General features: G+C 41.3%; 1 protein-coding gene across 5 annotated transcripts in view; it reads right to left on the bottom strand.

Annotated features, from left to right (window-relative positions):
- Positions 1 to 16,821, bottom strand: part of LOC121289171 (ubl carboxyl-terminal hydrolase 18-like) — a 52,045-nt gene that overhangs the window by 23,005 nt on the left and 12,219 nt on the right. For all 5 annotated transcript variants that reach the window (XR_005945495.1, XR_005945498.1, XR_005945497.1 and 2 more), the window contains exons 3-6: positions 16,080 to 16,215; positions 14,542 to 14,638; positions 4,344 to 4,489; positions 2,115 to 2,194 (exon numbers count right to left, since the gene is read on the bottom strand). Coding sequence is in view for 1 of the 5 variants with exons in the window: in XM_041208346.1 (XP_041064280.1) it covers positions 2,115 to 2,194; positions 4,344 to 4,489; positions 14,542 to 14,638; positions 16,080 to 16,215 (459 nt within the window). In the remaining 4 variants the exon portion in view is untranslated. The remainder of the gene's footprint in view (positions 1 to 2,114; positions 2,195 to 4,343; positions 4,490 to 14,541; positions 14,639 to 16,079; positions 16,216 to 16,821) is intronic.

Here is a 16,821-nt window from a genome sequence, read left to right as displayed (position 1 = left end):
TATGTGGTGAGAACTTCAACTCTCTTGCTAGGCAATTGACGGTAGCGTTCTTTAATGGGAGTTTCCACCACTGAGCCTGTGATGTCATCAAGTTACCCAAGCAGCCAATCACATTAAATAGTTCTTATAGACAGCAAATCAGGGGATAAAAAGCACTAAAACCAAATCACTTTTTTTTTAATTTACATGAAGGATAGGATTTTCCAGCCCCTCCCATTGGCAAGATCTTCCGGTCCCACTTGTTTGGGGGGGGGGGGGGGCGCTGGAAAATCCCAGCCTAATGAATATTGGGCTTTACACATGGATTAATAAAGAAGCTGAAATATCATGATCAAGTTTTAATTTTTGTCATTAATCATTTTTTAAAATCTACTTTAAAAAAATTTAGTAATGAACTATAACAGAGAAACTTAAAGCATTCCACAAATATAAAATTAGTTTTCCAGAGCCACATCAGCTTTTCAACAATAGTTCATACCTTGATCACCATTAAACATCTAGGGCCAGATCTTCCATTCAGCAGCAATTCTGGGGTGATCGCCACTGACTGTGAAGGTAATTACAACCCTACCTTTTTCCATCTTTGCAGCCAGGTCTTCCTATTCTGGCTGCAGCAGCAATCTCTCAACACAGCCACCCACAGAGAACAGTGGCAAAGAGGATCAACAGAGAGGTCACTCCCCTTTTTATGACATTAGCTGCCATGTTCAGTTAAGTTTTAAAAGTGAGCAAGCTATGGAGGTGGGGGGTGGGGGTGGGGGGGCTGGAGTAGGGAACGGGTTGATCTCCATCAGAAATTAACAGCAGCACGATACTAGGGCATCGCATAAGTAGACCCAAGCCTCTGACACTGAGCAGGTCAAGGCTTCTGATGGGTCCTGGTGCAGACCAGCAACGAATGTCTCAATAATCGCCGCTGTTGGCATCGGAAGATCTGGCCTCTAGTTACATCTCACTGAACAAGGCTTAATTTCTTACTGGGTTTCCAACAGTGATATGAGAGCAGGAAACTGGAAGCTCTTATCATATCAACTCATTTCACAAATTTCTGGCTGTAGGAGGTATTGGGGGTGGGGGGTTTGTGGGAAGGCGATGGGAATTGGTGTTGGGGGAAGGAGTGGGTGGGTGCCATGGCACAGCCTGTAGCAGAGCTGTGAATGAGAAACATCAACTTCAGGATTTCTGCATGAATCTGCTAGCGTGGTAAATCCTGAATTTGCAAATCAGTTTCACAAACTTGAGAATGTGCCATCTCTTTGCAAGGAATCATTGCTTGCAACATTATCTAATAAAATATTAATTTGAACAGAAGGGTATTGACCCTCTGTTAAGAGGCCTTGACAGATAAAGAAAACCTTTAGGCTTCTACTCCAATCACTATGGAGTGAAACCCACTAGAAAAGGACATTTGCCATAGTTGGCACTCCCGCCCTTCTCCACTTCCAGCATAACTTAAGTAATTTAATGATGGTCACTCATGAAGAATGCCATTTGGATGATATATTGGTGGACTGTCTATGACTTGTGGAACAGCACTCTAGTAAGATCATGTCTTTTTACCACAGCGGAGGAAACTTTGGAAAGAAAAACTATGAACATCTTCAGATTTGTTTTATTTGATCAGCCCCTACAACATAGTATAAATTCACAACACGTTCAAGATTGCAACTTTATACAGGCCTGTGATATGATAGAAGAATAGTAAAGAGGCTAGTAATATATAATAGGAATAGACAAGTAATCCAGAGAACCAGGCTAATGCTCTGGGACATAGGTTCAAATCCCACTGTGGCAGCTGGTGGATTTTGAATTAAGTTAATGAATCTAGAATATAAAGCTAGAGTCAGCAATGGTGACCATGAAGCTATCATCGATTGTCATAAAAACTCATCTGGTTCACCAATGCTCTTTAGGGAAGGAAACCTGCCATCCTGACCTTGTCTGACCTACATGTGACACCAGGGCCATAGCAATGTGGTTGACTCTCAACTGCCCTCTGAAATCGCCACTCAGTTTAAGGCCAATTAGGGATGGCCAACAAATGCTGGCCTTTCCAGTGACACCCATATCCCATGGAAGAAAAGAAAAGAAAGGATTTTTTTTCCTATACTTACAAAATCTGTCTCCTTCAACTGATCTAGTAACAGAAGAAAGAGGGAACGAAAGAGCTCTTCAGCGTCCAGCTGAATCTCCACTATAAAATAAATGCAGAAATAAAACAATTTACACATTTGGGAATACTACGCATTCATTGCACAAATATGACTGGACCCTATGAAAATTACTATATCTTATAAAAATTAATACACTCATTAAGATTTTAACCTAGCAATAAGGCTGGAGGAGGTGGTGGCGGGAAAGTGGTATTGTCACTGGACTAGTATCCCAGAGACCCAAGATAATCCTCTCAGGACCCAGGTTCAAATCCCACCATGGAATTAAAAGTCTGATGATGATCATGAAACCATTGCTGATTATCATTAAAAGCCATCCAGTTCACTAATGCCCCTTTAGGGGAAGAAATTGCCTGGCCTATGTGTGATATGGTTGACTCTTAAATGTCCTCTGAACAAGGGTTATTAGGGATGGACAATAAATGCTGGCCTAGCCAGTGATGCCCACATCCCACGAACAAATAATTAAACCAGAATTTTCTGTCTTCTCTGTAAAGCAGATTGGGTATGAGGACTCGAAACGTCAACTCTTTTCTTCTCCGCCGATGCTGCCAGACCTGCTGAGTTTTTCCAGGTAATTCTGTTTTTGTTTTGGGTATAGTTAGACAGCTTTAGTTAAGCCCTTTCTTTGAATACTGATGTCTTGCTTAGTAGTTTCATAACATAATTTAGAAGGGGAGTACAGTGTGTTGTCCAAAGCGGTATATGTTATATACATGCTATTTGTTAAGGTTTTTAAACTCACTTCCTGATACAGATTATATTATGCCAAATTTTCTCTTTAATGTTTATAACCTCAGTAAACAATACCATATAGAACTACTTAAACATATGAATACATTGCATTAAAGGTAATCTGTAGATATCTAAATTGCTATATAAGATACAAAAGGCTATTGTTCATTTGCTACAGCTTCCAAGTTCTCCATTCTCTTATGTTAAAAAATGGTTAGACACAGTGGCAGCCTGGGAGCAGACTCAGAACATATAAATTATGTTCAGTGAGTATATGATGTTCCACGCCAGCCAAATGCATGAACGAGGATGGTGATGGTTTGGTTGTGCATGAGTTCAATGAGCAGTGAAAATTAGCACATAGTTTCAGGCCATGATTTCTCACAGGGTCTCCCGAATCCCAGTTGACCCATTGGCAAGGAATTGGGTTTTCTTAAGATGGATAGAAAATCAGAAAACAAGTAAATGTGGAATTCTCAGAGACCTTTCCAGGGTGAGGTTTGCCTGACTCTCAAACTGGAGAATAATGTGCCAAGGGACGTAATCAAAGGTTAAAAATCTCGCTTCTTTATGACCCTTCGTAAAACCTAACTCTTTGACCAAATTTTTGGTCATCTGACCTAATATCTTGTTAAGTGGGTCAGTTTCATATTTTGGTTTATAAAATCCCTATGAAGTGCCTTGAGACTTTGTGCTACATTGAAGTCACTATTGAAATGCAAGTTGTTAATGAACAGAGATGATAGGCTGAGATTAGAAATTTGGCAGATGGAGAATTGTGTGTTTGAGAGCTGGGGTGAGGAGTAATGGGGGTGGAGGAGGTGGGAGTCTGGACAGCATTATCTTGCCCTTAGATGCCTCCACACAACATATTAGTATAGCAGTGTGCTTCAGACATTATTCCAAACATAACATTATTACGGGTATTAACTGATGAACCTGAATTATCTCATTTATTTTCATATTCTAAACTGACCCCATCAGATTTTCAGGGAAGATAGTGGCTTAGTGGTAATGTCACTGGACTAGTGATCCAGAGACCCAGGCTAATATTCTCAGGGCAGGGGTTCAGATCCCACCATAGCAGCTGGTGGAGTTTAAATTCAATTAATAAATCTAGAATAGTTTCAGTTAATGATGCCATGAAACTACCACTGATTGTTGTAAAAACCCATCTGGTTCACTCATGTCCTTTAGGGAAGGAAATCTGCCATCTGAGCTGGACTGACCTACATGTGACTGTAGATCCACACCAATATGGTTGACTTTGAAATGACCTAGCAAGTCACTCAGTTCAAGGGAAATTAGGGGTGGCCAACAAATGCTGGCCTTATCAGTGGCAGCCACATCCCAAGAAAGAATATTTTTGCACACTCCTTGTTCAAGAGGTAAAGTCAAGCTAAATATCCAAACTGAAACTGGTAGTATACTTACCATTAATATGGTTTAACATCAAGCACTGAATAAAATTATCAGGTGACACAGTTCTTTGGGTCCTGGAATTGAGGTTCTTGAACACTTTGTTAAGCTGGTATGGGATGTGGTAACTGGCTTTTATCAGAATGCCTTTCTGTTGACACCTATAGCAAGAGAACAAAAGAAATGTATACCCCTAAATGCAAAACAATGGATCGTGTTCAATGTAAGGAACGGGAGCATCTAAAATAAAACTGAGAGACCACAGCATCTTTGGTGAAAAGTGTATGATTCAACTCAGCCATGGCCTGCTTTGTGTCAGCACTTTCAGTCAGGTCATAAAGTGTAACTCGGAGCGATCACAAAGAAATTTGGCCCTTTAGGTCTCGAAATATTTTACAGTAAATAGTTTCTGTCACTTAAAATTTTAATTTCCTTTATACTCAGTTTCTTTGCATCATGAATAAACAAGATGAAGATCCTTATCAGTCACTTTACAACTTTACTAAATACTACCCAAGTGCCACCAGCAACCATAGGTAATTAGTCTTTTCAATTTATTTTTCTTCCCTTTGCGGATGTGCTTTGTTTCTCTTCTGCTGTACTCAATGACGCAGTGTGATTATGGAACACAGTATGTAATGGATTGAGAGTGTAAACTCCATCCTACCAATCAATTTATTTCCCTCTCTAATTACCTCCTGTTCTCAAAGGTCTTGAATCATGCCATGGTACAGTTGCACAGGTGCTAGCTGCCCTCTAGCTCTGCGCCCAACCGGTCTTTCTTGTTTGAGCCCAGATGTTGGCCATGACATGCATCACAGTTGAGCATGATCCTTCAGCCAACCATGATCCTTCAGCCAACCAACATCCACATAAATAACCACGTCAATAATGAATTTAGACTTGCTTGCTTTTTTCCTCCCTAGGTCAAGGAATCTGAGTGTAGTGCCTTTACTATAACCTGACTGAGCTTGGCTACTGCAGAACCTAGAAATTACATATTGGACATTGCTAGTCTGTATTAGATGGCATGTTTGCCAACTAAACAATTGTGGGAACTCTTTGTATCTCACTACAGTATTCAACATATTAGATTATTCCCTTCCATTTATTAAATAATTGTTGATTCAAACAAGTAGTGAACATAATTTGAGCATAAAATTAAACATCAGATTCATTTTAATATGTTTTTTAAATTATGGAATCATACAGATGAATTTTTATCATGATCTATGATTCAAAATCTCTAAGGCAGAAGTGAATTAGAAACTGACGTGAAATCTCTAGTATTATTTTTTAATGCCAGTAGGTGCCACTGCTGCCCAGCAACTGGTAAAACCACAGCATGTTGCCTCAGTTGACAATCAAGTTTATCATTAATATATATTTCTGAAACCAGCATCAATGTGACCTACAAGTAATGCACAATAGACAAAGATATCAGCAAACTCTCCATTGATGGCTGAAATGTACCTCAACTCCATTTACCTGCCTTTGTACTGAATCCCTTGATACTCCTCATAAAAGTTGATCAATTTCAGTCTTGAAAGTTTAACTTGACTCAGTATTCTTAGCTTTTTGGGAGAGTTTAAAATTTTCACGAGCCTCTGATTTAAAAAAAAAAGTGCTTCCTGATTTTAAGATTTAATTTCTAAAATGATATCCTCTTGTTCTGGATCTGTCCCACCAGAGGAAATAGTTTTTCTATATCTACCCATTGAACCCATTTATCATTTTTCATCCCTCAATTAGATTAAGAATGAAGGGATTACAAACCAGGTTCATACAGCCTAACTTCATAATGTCACCTCCTAAATTCTGGTATCACTCTGAAGAATGCAGGTTGCACACACTCCAAGGTCAATGCATTTCACAAGCCCGCGATACTCCCATCATAGCAATCACCATTAAGGCCACCTCTAATCACTTCCTTTTATCACTCTCCGTGCACATCCTCTTCCCTGTATCCAGCCTACTTCCTTCTGTCTTGACCCTATACCCATTAAATAGCTGATCACAAACTTCCTCTCCTGGCCTTCTTGTTAGCTGATATTGTTAATGGTTCTCTCCCTTCAGATGTGTATTTCACATCTGCTGTCATAACCTAGAATTACAGAATTGTTATGATGCAGAAGGAAGCCATTTGGTCCCTCGTGTCTGCACCAGCTCTGAATGAGCCACTTATTTAATACCATTCCCTCGCTTTCTCCCCGTAATGCTGCATATTCTTCCCTTTCAGGTAACAGTCTAATTCCCTTTTGAATGCTTCAATTGAACCTGCCTCCGCCACACTCTCAGGCTGTGCATTCCAGACCCTGACCACTCATTGCATGGAAAAGCTTTTCCTCATTTCACTTTTGCTTCTCTTACCAATTATTTCAAAACTGTGCCCTCTGGTTCTCGATCCTTTCACAATTGGGAACAGTTTCTCCCTATCTACTCTGTCCAGACCCTTCATGATTTTGAATACTACTATCATATCTCCTCTCAGCCTTCTTTTCTCTAAGGAAAACAACTTCTCCAATCTATCTTCGTAATTGAAGTTCGTCATCCCTGAAACCATTCTCATGAATCTTTTCTGTGCCCTCTCTAATACCTTTACATTCTTCCTAAAGTGCAGCGCCTAGAACATGCACACAATTCTCTAGCTGAAACCAAACTAGTGACTTATGCAAGCTCAACATAGCCTCCTTATTCTTGCACTGTATGCCCCTATTAACAAAACCCAGGATACTGTATACTTTGTTAACCACTCTCTCAACCTGTCCTGCCACCTTCAATGGCTTATGAACATATACCCCCAGGTCCCTCTGCTCCTGCACCCACTTTGGAGTTGTAACTTTTATTTTATATTGTCTCTGTGTTCTTTCTACCAAAATAAATCACTTCACGTTTCTCTGGATTGAACCTCACTTGTTATCTGTCCATCCATTCACCAACTTGTCTATGTCCTATTGAAGTTCTGCACTGTCCTTCTCACAGTTCACAATGCTTCCAAATTTTGAATCATGCGTAAACTTTGAAATTGTGACCTGTACACCAATGTCTAGGTCTAGATCATAAATAATAATAATAATAATAATAATTGATGTAGAAACAAAAAATGCTGCAAAAACTCAGCAGGTCTAACTCATCTATGTCTAGGTCACCCTATCAAAAATCCAACACTTGACCTCACTGTCACTGCAAACTACCATGCCATCTCAAACCTCCCTTTCCTCTTCAAAGCCCTTGAACATTTTGTTGCTTCCCAAACACATTTCCATCTTTCTTAAAATTCCATGTTTGAATCAGGTTTCTGCCCCTGTCACAGTTCTGAAACAGTTCTTATCAAAATCACAAATGACATCCTACGTATTGTGACAAAGGTAAACTTTCCCTCCTCGTCCTTCTTGACCTGTCTGCAACCTTTGGCACAGTTGAGCACACCATCATCCTCCAACACCTCTCCACTATCATCCAGCTGAGTGGAACTATTCTCACCTAGTTCCATTTTTATCACTCTCATCAGAGCCAGAGATTCACTTGTAATGGCTTCTCTTGCTGTACCCACACATTTACCTCTGGTAGCCCCCAGGAGTCTACCCTTGACCTCCTCCTATTTCTTTTCTACATGCTGCTCCATGGGATAGGGTTAGTTTTCACATGCACACTGACAACACCCAGCTCTACCTCACCACGGCCTTCCTTGGCTCTCCACTGTTGCTGAATTATCAAACTACTTATCTGACATCGAGTAGTGGATGTGCAGAAATTTCCTCCAATTAAATACTGAAAAGACTGAAGCCATTGTTTTCATTTCCCCCAGACTAATATCTCCTCATGTGGCTTGATGTCATACTTTTTCTGATAATACTCCTGTGAAGCACCCTGGAATGTTTCATGATGTTAAAGATGCTATATAAATAAAAGTTGCTGTTGTATCTGCTCTTGGGGGGAAAAAAGACTCCCCATAATTCGCTAAAAATTACACTTTCAACATCCCAACTGTCTGGTTTCTGGCCCTCTGTTGAACACAATCCTGCAGCTACTGACTTGGTCAACAATACCCTCACCATCTTTTGTTGCCCTGTCCCATTAAGAGCACTACCTTCTATCACCTTGGCCATTCCCTCACATAGCACTCATCTTCACTCACTTAAGGGCAAGGGACATTGAACGAACATGGTGGACAACTGATTTAGATATTCATCGCTGGATCACATAAAGCACTCTTTCATTCTGCTCCCATCTGTCATTGCTGCTTAATATTCCAGGTCTATCCTAGATTGCAAAGGTAACCCCGGCTTCCTTTCTCAACTGCAAACCATCTTGTTAAAACCCTCTCCCCTGACACTCACCTCCAACAACAAATGCAAGAAGCTCATAAACCTATTTTGTCCCTAAGATTGAGTGCATAAGATCTGCCTCTGTGGCTTTCCTCCCTTCCACAAGCCCACCAAGACTAACTTTCTCTATAGCTCCCCCTGCTTTTGTCCTGAATTCACATTTTTCTCCAGTTTCTTTCCTTTCTCTCCTCTTATTCACTCTGAGCTCACCTTGCCCATGAGACCCACCTCCTGTTCCCCTGGCCTGTTCCAATTAAGTTTCTGACCACCCAACTTCCTTTCCTAGCCCCAATGTTAGCCAATATTGTTAACGACTCTGTTTTCAGGTGTTGTCCCTCTCGCCTTTAAATCTGCTGTCATCATTTATTCTCCTCAAAAGCTAACTCTTTACCCATTGCCCTTGCAAACTACCAATCGAAATCTAACCTTCCACTCCTCTCTGAAATCACTGAACACGCTGTAAGCTCCCAAACCCATGCCCATCTTTCCTGGAACTTCATGTTTGAATCTCTGCTACAATACAGAACCTACTTTTATCAAAGTCACAAATGACATCCTTGTGACGAGGGTAAACTTTCCCTCCTCATTCTTCTCGAGCCATCTGCAGCCTTTAACACAGGTGACCATACCATCGTCCTCCAAGGCCTCTCCACTACTGTCCAGCTGGGTGGGACTGTTCTCACGTGCTTCCCTTCTTATCTAACAGTAACCAGAGGGTCACTTGAAATGGCTTTTCTTCATGTTCCCACACCTTTACATCCCTAAGGAATCTATCCTTACAGCTCTTCTGTTTCTCATCGACATGCTGCCCTTTGGTAACATCATCAGCAAACACAGTATCGCGTTTCACAATATGCTGACGATACCCAGCTCTACTTTAATGGTTGGTTGATTATATTGTTAAAGATACACAGGTGATGGGCATTGTTTAGTTATGGACTGAGAGCACATAGAGAGTCACCTGGTGCGGAACGGGGTTGGGAAGGAGGAGGACCCCCTCGTGAACCTGCTCCAGGGCCTGGCCAAGTTGGCCATTAACAGGTCCAGGCAGCGGGCGATCAACGGGGGAGTCCCGCCCGATTGTTTGTCCCTCTTCTGCGGCTACGTTCGCGGCCGGGTGTCCTTGGAGAGGGAGCACGCGGTGTCTGCCGGCAATCTCGAGGCCTTCCGTGCTCGGTGGGCACCATGGGGACTGGGGTGTTTTATTGACCCCCTTAATCACATTTTGGTTTAAAGTTTGTAAGTTTCCTTTAAACTTTGTCCTTAGTTTTACAGCTGACCTGAATTAGGGGCTGTGCTTGATTTCTCCTAAATTTGTTAATTTAGTATAATTGTTTTAACTCTAAAAGAGTTACAAAGAGAGTCAGCTGGGGAAGTGGTGGCATAGTGATAATGTCACTAGACTAGGAACCCAGATGCCCAGGCTAAATCTCTGTGAACTGGGGTTCAAATTCTATCATGAATTTAGAAGCAGCCAGCTGTGGCTCAGTGGGTACTAATCTTACCTCAGAATCGTATGAATGTGGGTTCAATTCACTGCATAAAATTACCCTGTGGCGATGGCCGAGTGATTAAGGTGCTGGATTTGAAATGCATTAAGGTTTCCCCGTGCATGTTTGAATCTTGCGGATGTGTTTCTCATCATCTCTGCTTTCACATGAAGATGGTGGCCAAGTGATAACAGCTGGCAGTTGAAGGGGTCATTTGGCCCAACTGTCTGCCCCTCTTCTATGGCTATATTGGTGCCCGAATATCCCTGGCTAGGGAGCACAGAGTATCTACTATTACACTTCAGGCCTTCTGTGACCAGTGGGCACTGCAAGGGCTGGAGTGCTTCACCAGCCATGGGTACATTAAAACAAACTTAGCAAATTAAGTTAAAGTTTTGTCTTTTTGTTACAGTGCCCCTTTAAGGGGCTTTTAGCTTGTTTGTTAGTTAATTTGTTAATTAGTTTATTCTTATTGGTTACTCAAGTGTATAAAGACAGTGATTAAGTTTTGTTTTTATTACAGTGCCCCTTTAAGGAACTGTTAACTCATTAATTTGTTTAGTAGTTCATTTGTAATAATGGTGTTGGACAAGTAATCCAGAGGCCCTGGCTAATGCTTTGGGATCATGGGTTCAAGTCCTACCAAGGCAGTGCTGAATTTAATAAATCTGGAATTAAAAGCCAGTCTCAGTATTGGTGACCATGAAACTATCATCGATTGTTGTAAATTCCATCTGGTTCACCAATGTCCTGTAGAAAAGGAAATCTGCCATCTGTACCCGGTCTGGCAGAAATGTGACTCCAAACGCACAGCATTGTGGTTGACTCTTACCTGCCCTCTGCAATTCTTGAGCATGCCACTCTGTTCAAGGGCAATTAGGAACAGGCAAGAGATGGTGGCCTTGCTAGTGATGCCTGCATTCCATGAAAGAACATAAAGAGAGTCAGGGTATCACAGAGGCTGGAGTGCATCATCGGTCCTGGAAGTTATTAAGCTTCCTTTGAAAAGTATGTCTTTTGTTACAGTGCCCCATTAATGAGATAATTAGTTTACATTTTGATTATTGGTTTCAGAAGGCGAATAAAAGGTACCACAGGGGCTGGAGTGTATCATAGGATCCAGGAACATTATTTTCATTTAATATGATATGGTTTCTTTAATTGGTAATTAAAAGAGCTTATAAACAGAGTCAGGTGATGTCAACTGTGGCTCAGTTGGTAGCACTTTTGCTTCCGAGTCAGAAGATTGTGTGTTCGAGTAAATATCAACACTGACACTCTAGCGCGGTACTGAGGGAGAGCTGCACTGTTGGAAGTGCCATCTTTTGTCATCCAGAGGTGGCAGGGCCCCTGGTGGGTGCTCCCTATGCTGGAGTCCTCCCTTTTATCATCAGGGATTTGATATGGAGGGTGCTGCATGCAGCAGTCCTATGCAATAGAAAGTTAAGAGGCGGACTCCCAGACCACCTGTACTTTCTGTGGCCTCAAAGAGTCTGTGTTTCATGTCTACACAGGATGTGTGGGGTTGCAGCCCATGTTCCACTTTTTGAGGGTGGCTGCTCCCCAAGTTCTGTTTGTACTTCAGCCCTCGCTCCTGATCTTTGGCCAGCCACTATGTAGCGGGTACAATGACCTCCTCATAGGTCTGCTCCTGGGCCTGACCGAGGTAGCCATTAACAGGTTCAGAGGGTGGGCTGAGGAGGGGGTCATTAGACCTGACCCTATTCCGCAGCTTCTTTCGCACATGGGTGTCCAAGAGAGGGAGCACATGGTGTCTGCTGGTAGGCTTGAGCCCTTCCCCGCCCAGTGGGTTGCAGTGAGTTATTAGCCCCGGAAATGACATATTAATTTGTCTTTTTGTTACAGTGTCCCTTTAAAGGGCTGGTAACTTGATTATTAGCTTTGTTACTTGGTTTATTTTTTATTAGTTGTTCAAAAGTTTGAAGATAGTCAGCTGGGACTCTGGGTTGAGAGTTAAAAAACAGAGATCTGTGACATTGCATCATGTGAGTAAACTTACCAACAAGGAAAAAGATCTGTGTCTTGTTTTGTACTTCACAATCTGGCTTTGATCCATTTAACAATCACCATGTCTCTCTCGGTTCCTCCACTGTTGCTAAACTAGCAGATTGTTTGATGAACAGAAAGTTCCACCAATTAAATTTTAGGAAGCTGAAACCATCATCTTCGAACCCCAGTCCATACTTTGCTCCCTATACTGACTCTATCCCTCTTCCTGACAACTGCTCAATGCTGAACCAGACTGTTCACAACCTTGGTGTCATATTTAATCATGAAATGCTTCTGACCGCATATTTGCATCATCACTAAGACTGCCCCTTTTTACCACCGTAACATCGCCACATCTCAACTCATCTGCGTTGAAATCTTTACCCATGTGTTTGTTACCTCTAGACTTGACTATTCAATGCACTCCTGGTTGGTTTCCTACTTTCTGCCCTCTGTAAACTTGAGGTCATCCAAAACTCTGCTGCCCATGTCCTAAGCTACACCAAGTCCTGTTCACCTATCAGCCATGTGCTCACTGGTCTACATTGGTTGAAGGTTAAGCAATGTTTTGATTTCAAAATTCTCATCCTTATTTTTAATTCCCTCATGTCCTTGCCCCTCCTAATCTGTGCAATCCCCTCCAGCCCCACAACTGTGGGAACCTGTGGATTGCCACAGTCTCAGAATGATACTCATGGGTTAATATAGTATAATCAGTCTAATACTCGCAAACACCAGGTGGCTATGACTAACTTGAGAAAGATTGTAGAAAACAAGATAAGTCCTTTGTTTATACCATACTATAAAGGTTCCACTCAAATTCAGACTTCACCTATGGACTGGGTTCGCGACCAGTGCCTAGCAACATGAGGATATCTCTCAACCAGCCGTTGCCGTGGGGTCTCCGATGGGCAGAAGGACGTGAGATTATTGCTTGTAGTTGTGTAAATATAATAAGATAATATTTATAATCAGTTGTCTCCTTTGATTCCACTAATATCGATCAGATCCGAAGAAAGCGTTATACTGTATAACGTAACAACAACCTTATGAGATATCTGCATTCCTCTAATTCTGGCCTTTTGAGCATTCCTGACTTTAATTACTGCACCATGCCTGCAGCTGCCAAGGCCCTAGGAATTCTCTCCCTAAAACTTTGCTGCCTATCTTTCACCCTTTAAGACGCTCCTTAAAACCTACCTCTTTGACTAAGGGCAGAATCTTGCCCTTGAATGGCGGGCGGTCCCCACTGGCTTGGCAGCAGGCAGGCAGCCGACCCCCACCACTGAAATGGGGCCCGCCGCCATTTTGAGTGGGCGGGCCAATTAAGGCACATCCAGCAGCATCCCCAACAGGAAGCGCTATGCGCTTCCTGTGCGGGGAGTTGGGGGGGGGGGGGGAATTCCCCATCTGTCAAATTGGGCTCTTTCGGGCGCTCCCTGGGACAAAGCGCTGTCTCAGGGAGACCAGTAACAGTCCAAAAAACTTTATAAGTACAAAAATTAAAAAATTAACATGTCCCCCTCATGTGACAATGTCACACAAGATGAGACATGTTAATAAAGACCACATCAACTTTATTAATTTTTTAAAATACGGACATGAAACTTCATCCCGCCAGCGGATGAAGTTTCATCAATAATCTGGAGCACGCTGGAGCTCCTGGCCTGCCCGCCAACCTTAAGTTTGGACGGGCAGGTCTTTAATGACTTTAAATAGCCTGTCAATGGCCTCAATTGGCCATTGACAGGTCGGCGGGCGGACAGCTGATTTCGCTGTCCGCCCGCCTTCCTAAACATTTAAATGACCCGGGATGACGCCGGGATTCCTCCCAATGTCATCCCACGTCATTTTCCCATCAGCGAGCGGGCCCCGCCCCCAAATCGCCGAGGGGAAAATCCTGCCTAAGTGTTTGGTCATCTGCCTTAATATCTCCTTATGTGGCTCAATATCAAGTTTTGTAATATGAAAGATCTTGAGACCCTTTACTACATTAAAGGTGCTATACAAATACAAATTGTTGTGTTACGGTTCAGTGCCCTAAATTGAATCCAATACTCTAGATGGATTCTGACCAAAAGTTCTGTACAGCTGAGTATAATATCTTCAATAAGGTGAAATTCAGCCTGGATTCCTTTCAATGAATAATATAGATACCAATAAAATGAATCTAAAATTAGTTTAGCTGTGTGTGATATATATGTATATGTGTGTGCGTGTATGTATGTGTATGTGTGTGTGTATGTATGTGTATGTGTGTGTGTATGTATGTGTATGTGCATGTGTGTGTGTATATGTGTGGCAAAATCTATTAGGCTAAATTATATTGTAAATTAGCATAAGTAATAAGACAGAAAAAACAATGTCAGCAAAACCAGGACTTACTTCAAAAGTAAGACTTTGTAGTCTGGAGTCATAAACAAGGTCTGCAGTAGGACATTCACACAGCAGCTGTTGCCTGAATTGGTGAGTCCCACAAACACTATAAAAAGAAATCTTATATCATACAAATTGTTGTGATAGCTTTTACAATTGATGATCTACTGCTTCTAGTGGTTGATAACATTTAAAGTTCAGTCAAGCTGGCCACCTGACTTTTCCAACAAACTACACTGCGCATTCTTCTGCAAATTATTTCATTTATTCATGAAGTAAATAAGTGAAGGGAAAAGAGAACTTTCATTAATATCTTTCACATTTAATTAATTGCAATTTTGTAGTCACTTTTGGGCTGATGGCAGTCACAGCAGTTCATTTGAACACAGTAAATTTCCACAAACAACAATGAAATAGATGACCACCTGTTTAAATTACACTGCCTGAGGTACAGTGTAGAGATGGGATATCTGGAATAGTACCATGGAATCTTTTACATCCCCTGAACAAGCAGAGAAGGCCTCGGTTTAATTTCTCAATTGGTAATGTACTCCCTCAGCGCTACACTGAAGTCGTAACCCAAATTATGTGTTCAGGTTGCACAGTGGGGCAATCATTTGATTCAAATAAGAGCACTACTACTGAGCCAAGCTTGTGCTGTGAAATTTAATTCTACACACATTTTCATTTCCCAAGGGCAAAGGAACCAGAATATTCCAGAGTGTTTGCATACCTATGCCTAAACAGCTGACAGTAAATATTATGGCGTAAATGGGGTTCTTGCTAAACATCATCATTGTACCAGATGCATATGTTACAATGTAGTAATAAAGGCAATATTCATAGAAAATAAAATCAACATGGGTTAGGTTATTCCAGATTGCTTCATAGACAGTGTAAACCCTCATTTGGGACAAGAGCCTATGGGACAAAACTGCACCCACTGAAGAGGCAGGGTTTTTTAATTACCTCCACCACTGAAAGTGGATGGAGGTTATGTTTTTGCCCATTAGTCTGTTTGTCTCTGAACAGTATATCTGAAAAACTAATGGATGGATTTCAATTAAATTTTGATAGGGTCTGGCCCAAAGAAGAACTGAATAATTTTTAACAAAGGAGGAGGATCTGGATAGGGAGATAGGGCAAATTGACTTTTTCTTGTATGAAATTGTAGCTTGTTTTATTCAGAATGCTGGTGATTTCTGTGGAATGTTGTGGATTGTCTCAACCGCTGTGGTAAAATTTGTTACAGTTGTCAAAATGTCAGCAGAATTTTCAAAGCAGGTTGCTGCATGTGGATTGACTTGAAGTCTCCTCAGTGAGATGGAAGATCTTAATAAAAAGCTTTCTTTTTTTCAGTTTTGTATTTACAAAGCATCTACCAGGCAGGGAAAAGCCTTAAGGAAGAGCTATGTAAATGTAATATTAACATAGTGTGGCAGAGGTATAAGCTCTTAAGCGGCCTTATCACTGGTTAAAGTTTTATTCATTGTAAGGTTTACTTCAGTTATAGCTTAATTCAATTTATCACCTTAGCATACACCTACCTTGATGACTATAATATTTTTTATATGTCCTTTGTTCACAGTCTAGATCGGTGTTTTGGTTACTGCAACCTGTTACATGAGCCTGCATTGTATTTCCAGAAGAATACAGCCTTGCATCTTTTTTGAATTTTCTTTCCTGAAACAGATAAATATGGAGTTGAATCATCCTGGATGCAACTTTATCCAAAGGTTTGTAGCGTATGAATGATAAATTACTACTGATAAGCCATTCCATGAAATATAAGATGAAGGCTAGAGATGTCTAGCAATAAATTTGGGAGCACAAGATCAGATATTTGGAATACATGTAATTGTACCACCAAGTTAGACAGATGTAGACTGTTAGCTCTGCACTTTCCAATACAGCATTAAGTAGTTATTGTTGAACTGCTGAAACCCCAATCTAGGAAACTACTAAGGAGAAGCCAAATATTGATGTTTTATTTAAAATGAGATCCATATTATTATGGCTGAACTAGATTTTAATAAATTGTTCAACCACAAGTGTGATAGATTGTGCAAGACTGACTTTCGCAGGCCTCACCAGTTCCTCTGGTATTGAAAGAGGGCGAAGGACAGGAAAGAGAGGATTGTATGCTTGTGTAAGGATATACAAGCCTTGGATGAATGATCAGATTTGCAGTCAATGAGGAGATCTAGGCATGTCAGAGTGGGATTACATAACTGATGCTCAGTGACTCTAGATGCTATTTGAATTGTAAGCAGTCAATTTTTTTGGCTA

Source organism: Carcharodon carcharias, chromosome 2 (assembly GCF_017639515.1).
Source record: "Carcharodon carcharias isolate sCarCar2 chromosome 2, sCarCar2.pri, whole genome shotgun sequence".
NCBI lineage: Eukaryota > Metazoa > Chordata > Chondrichthyes > Lamniformes > Lamnidae > Carcharodon > Carcharodon carcharias.
The sequence above is the reverse complement of the archived record's forward strand: the minus strand, read 5'-3'. Positions and strand labels throughout refer to the sequence as shown.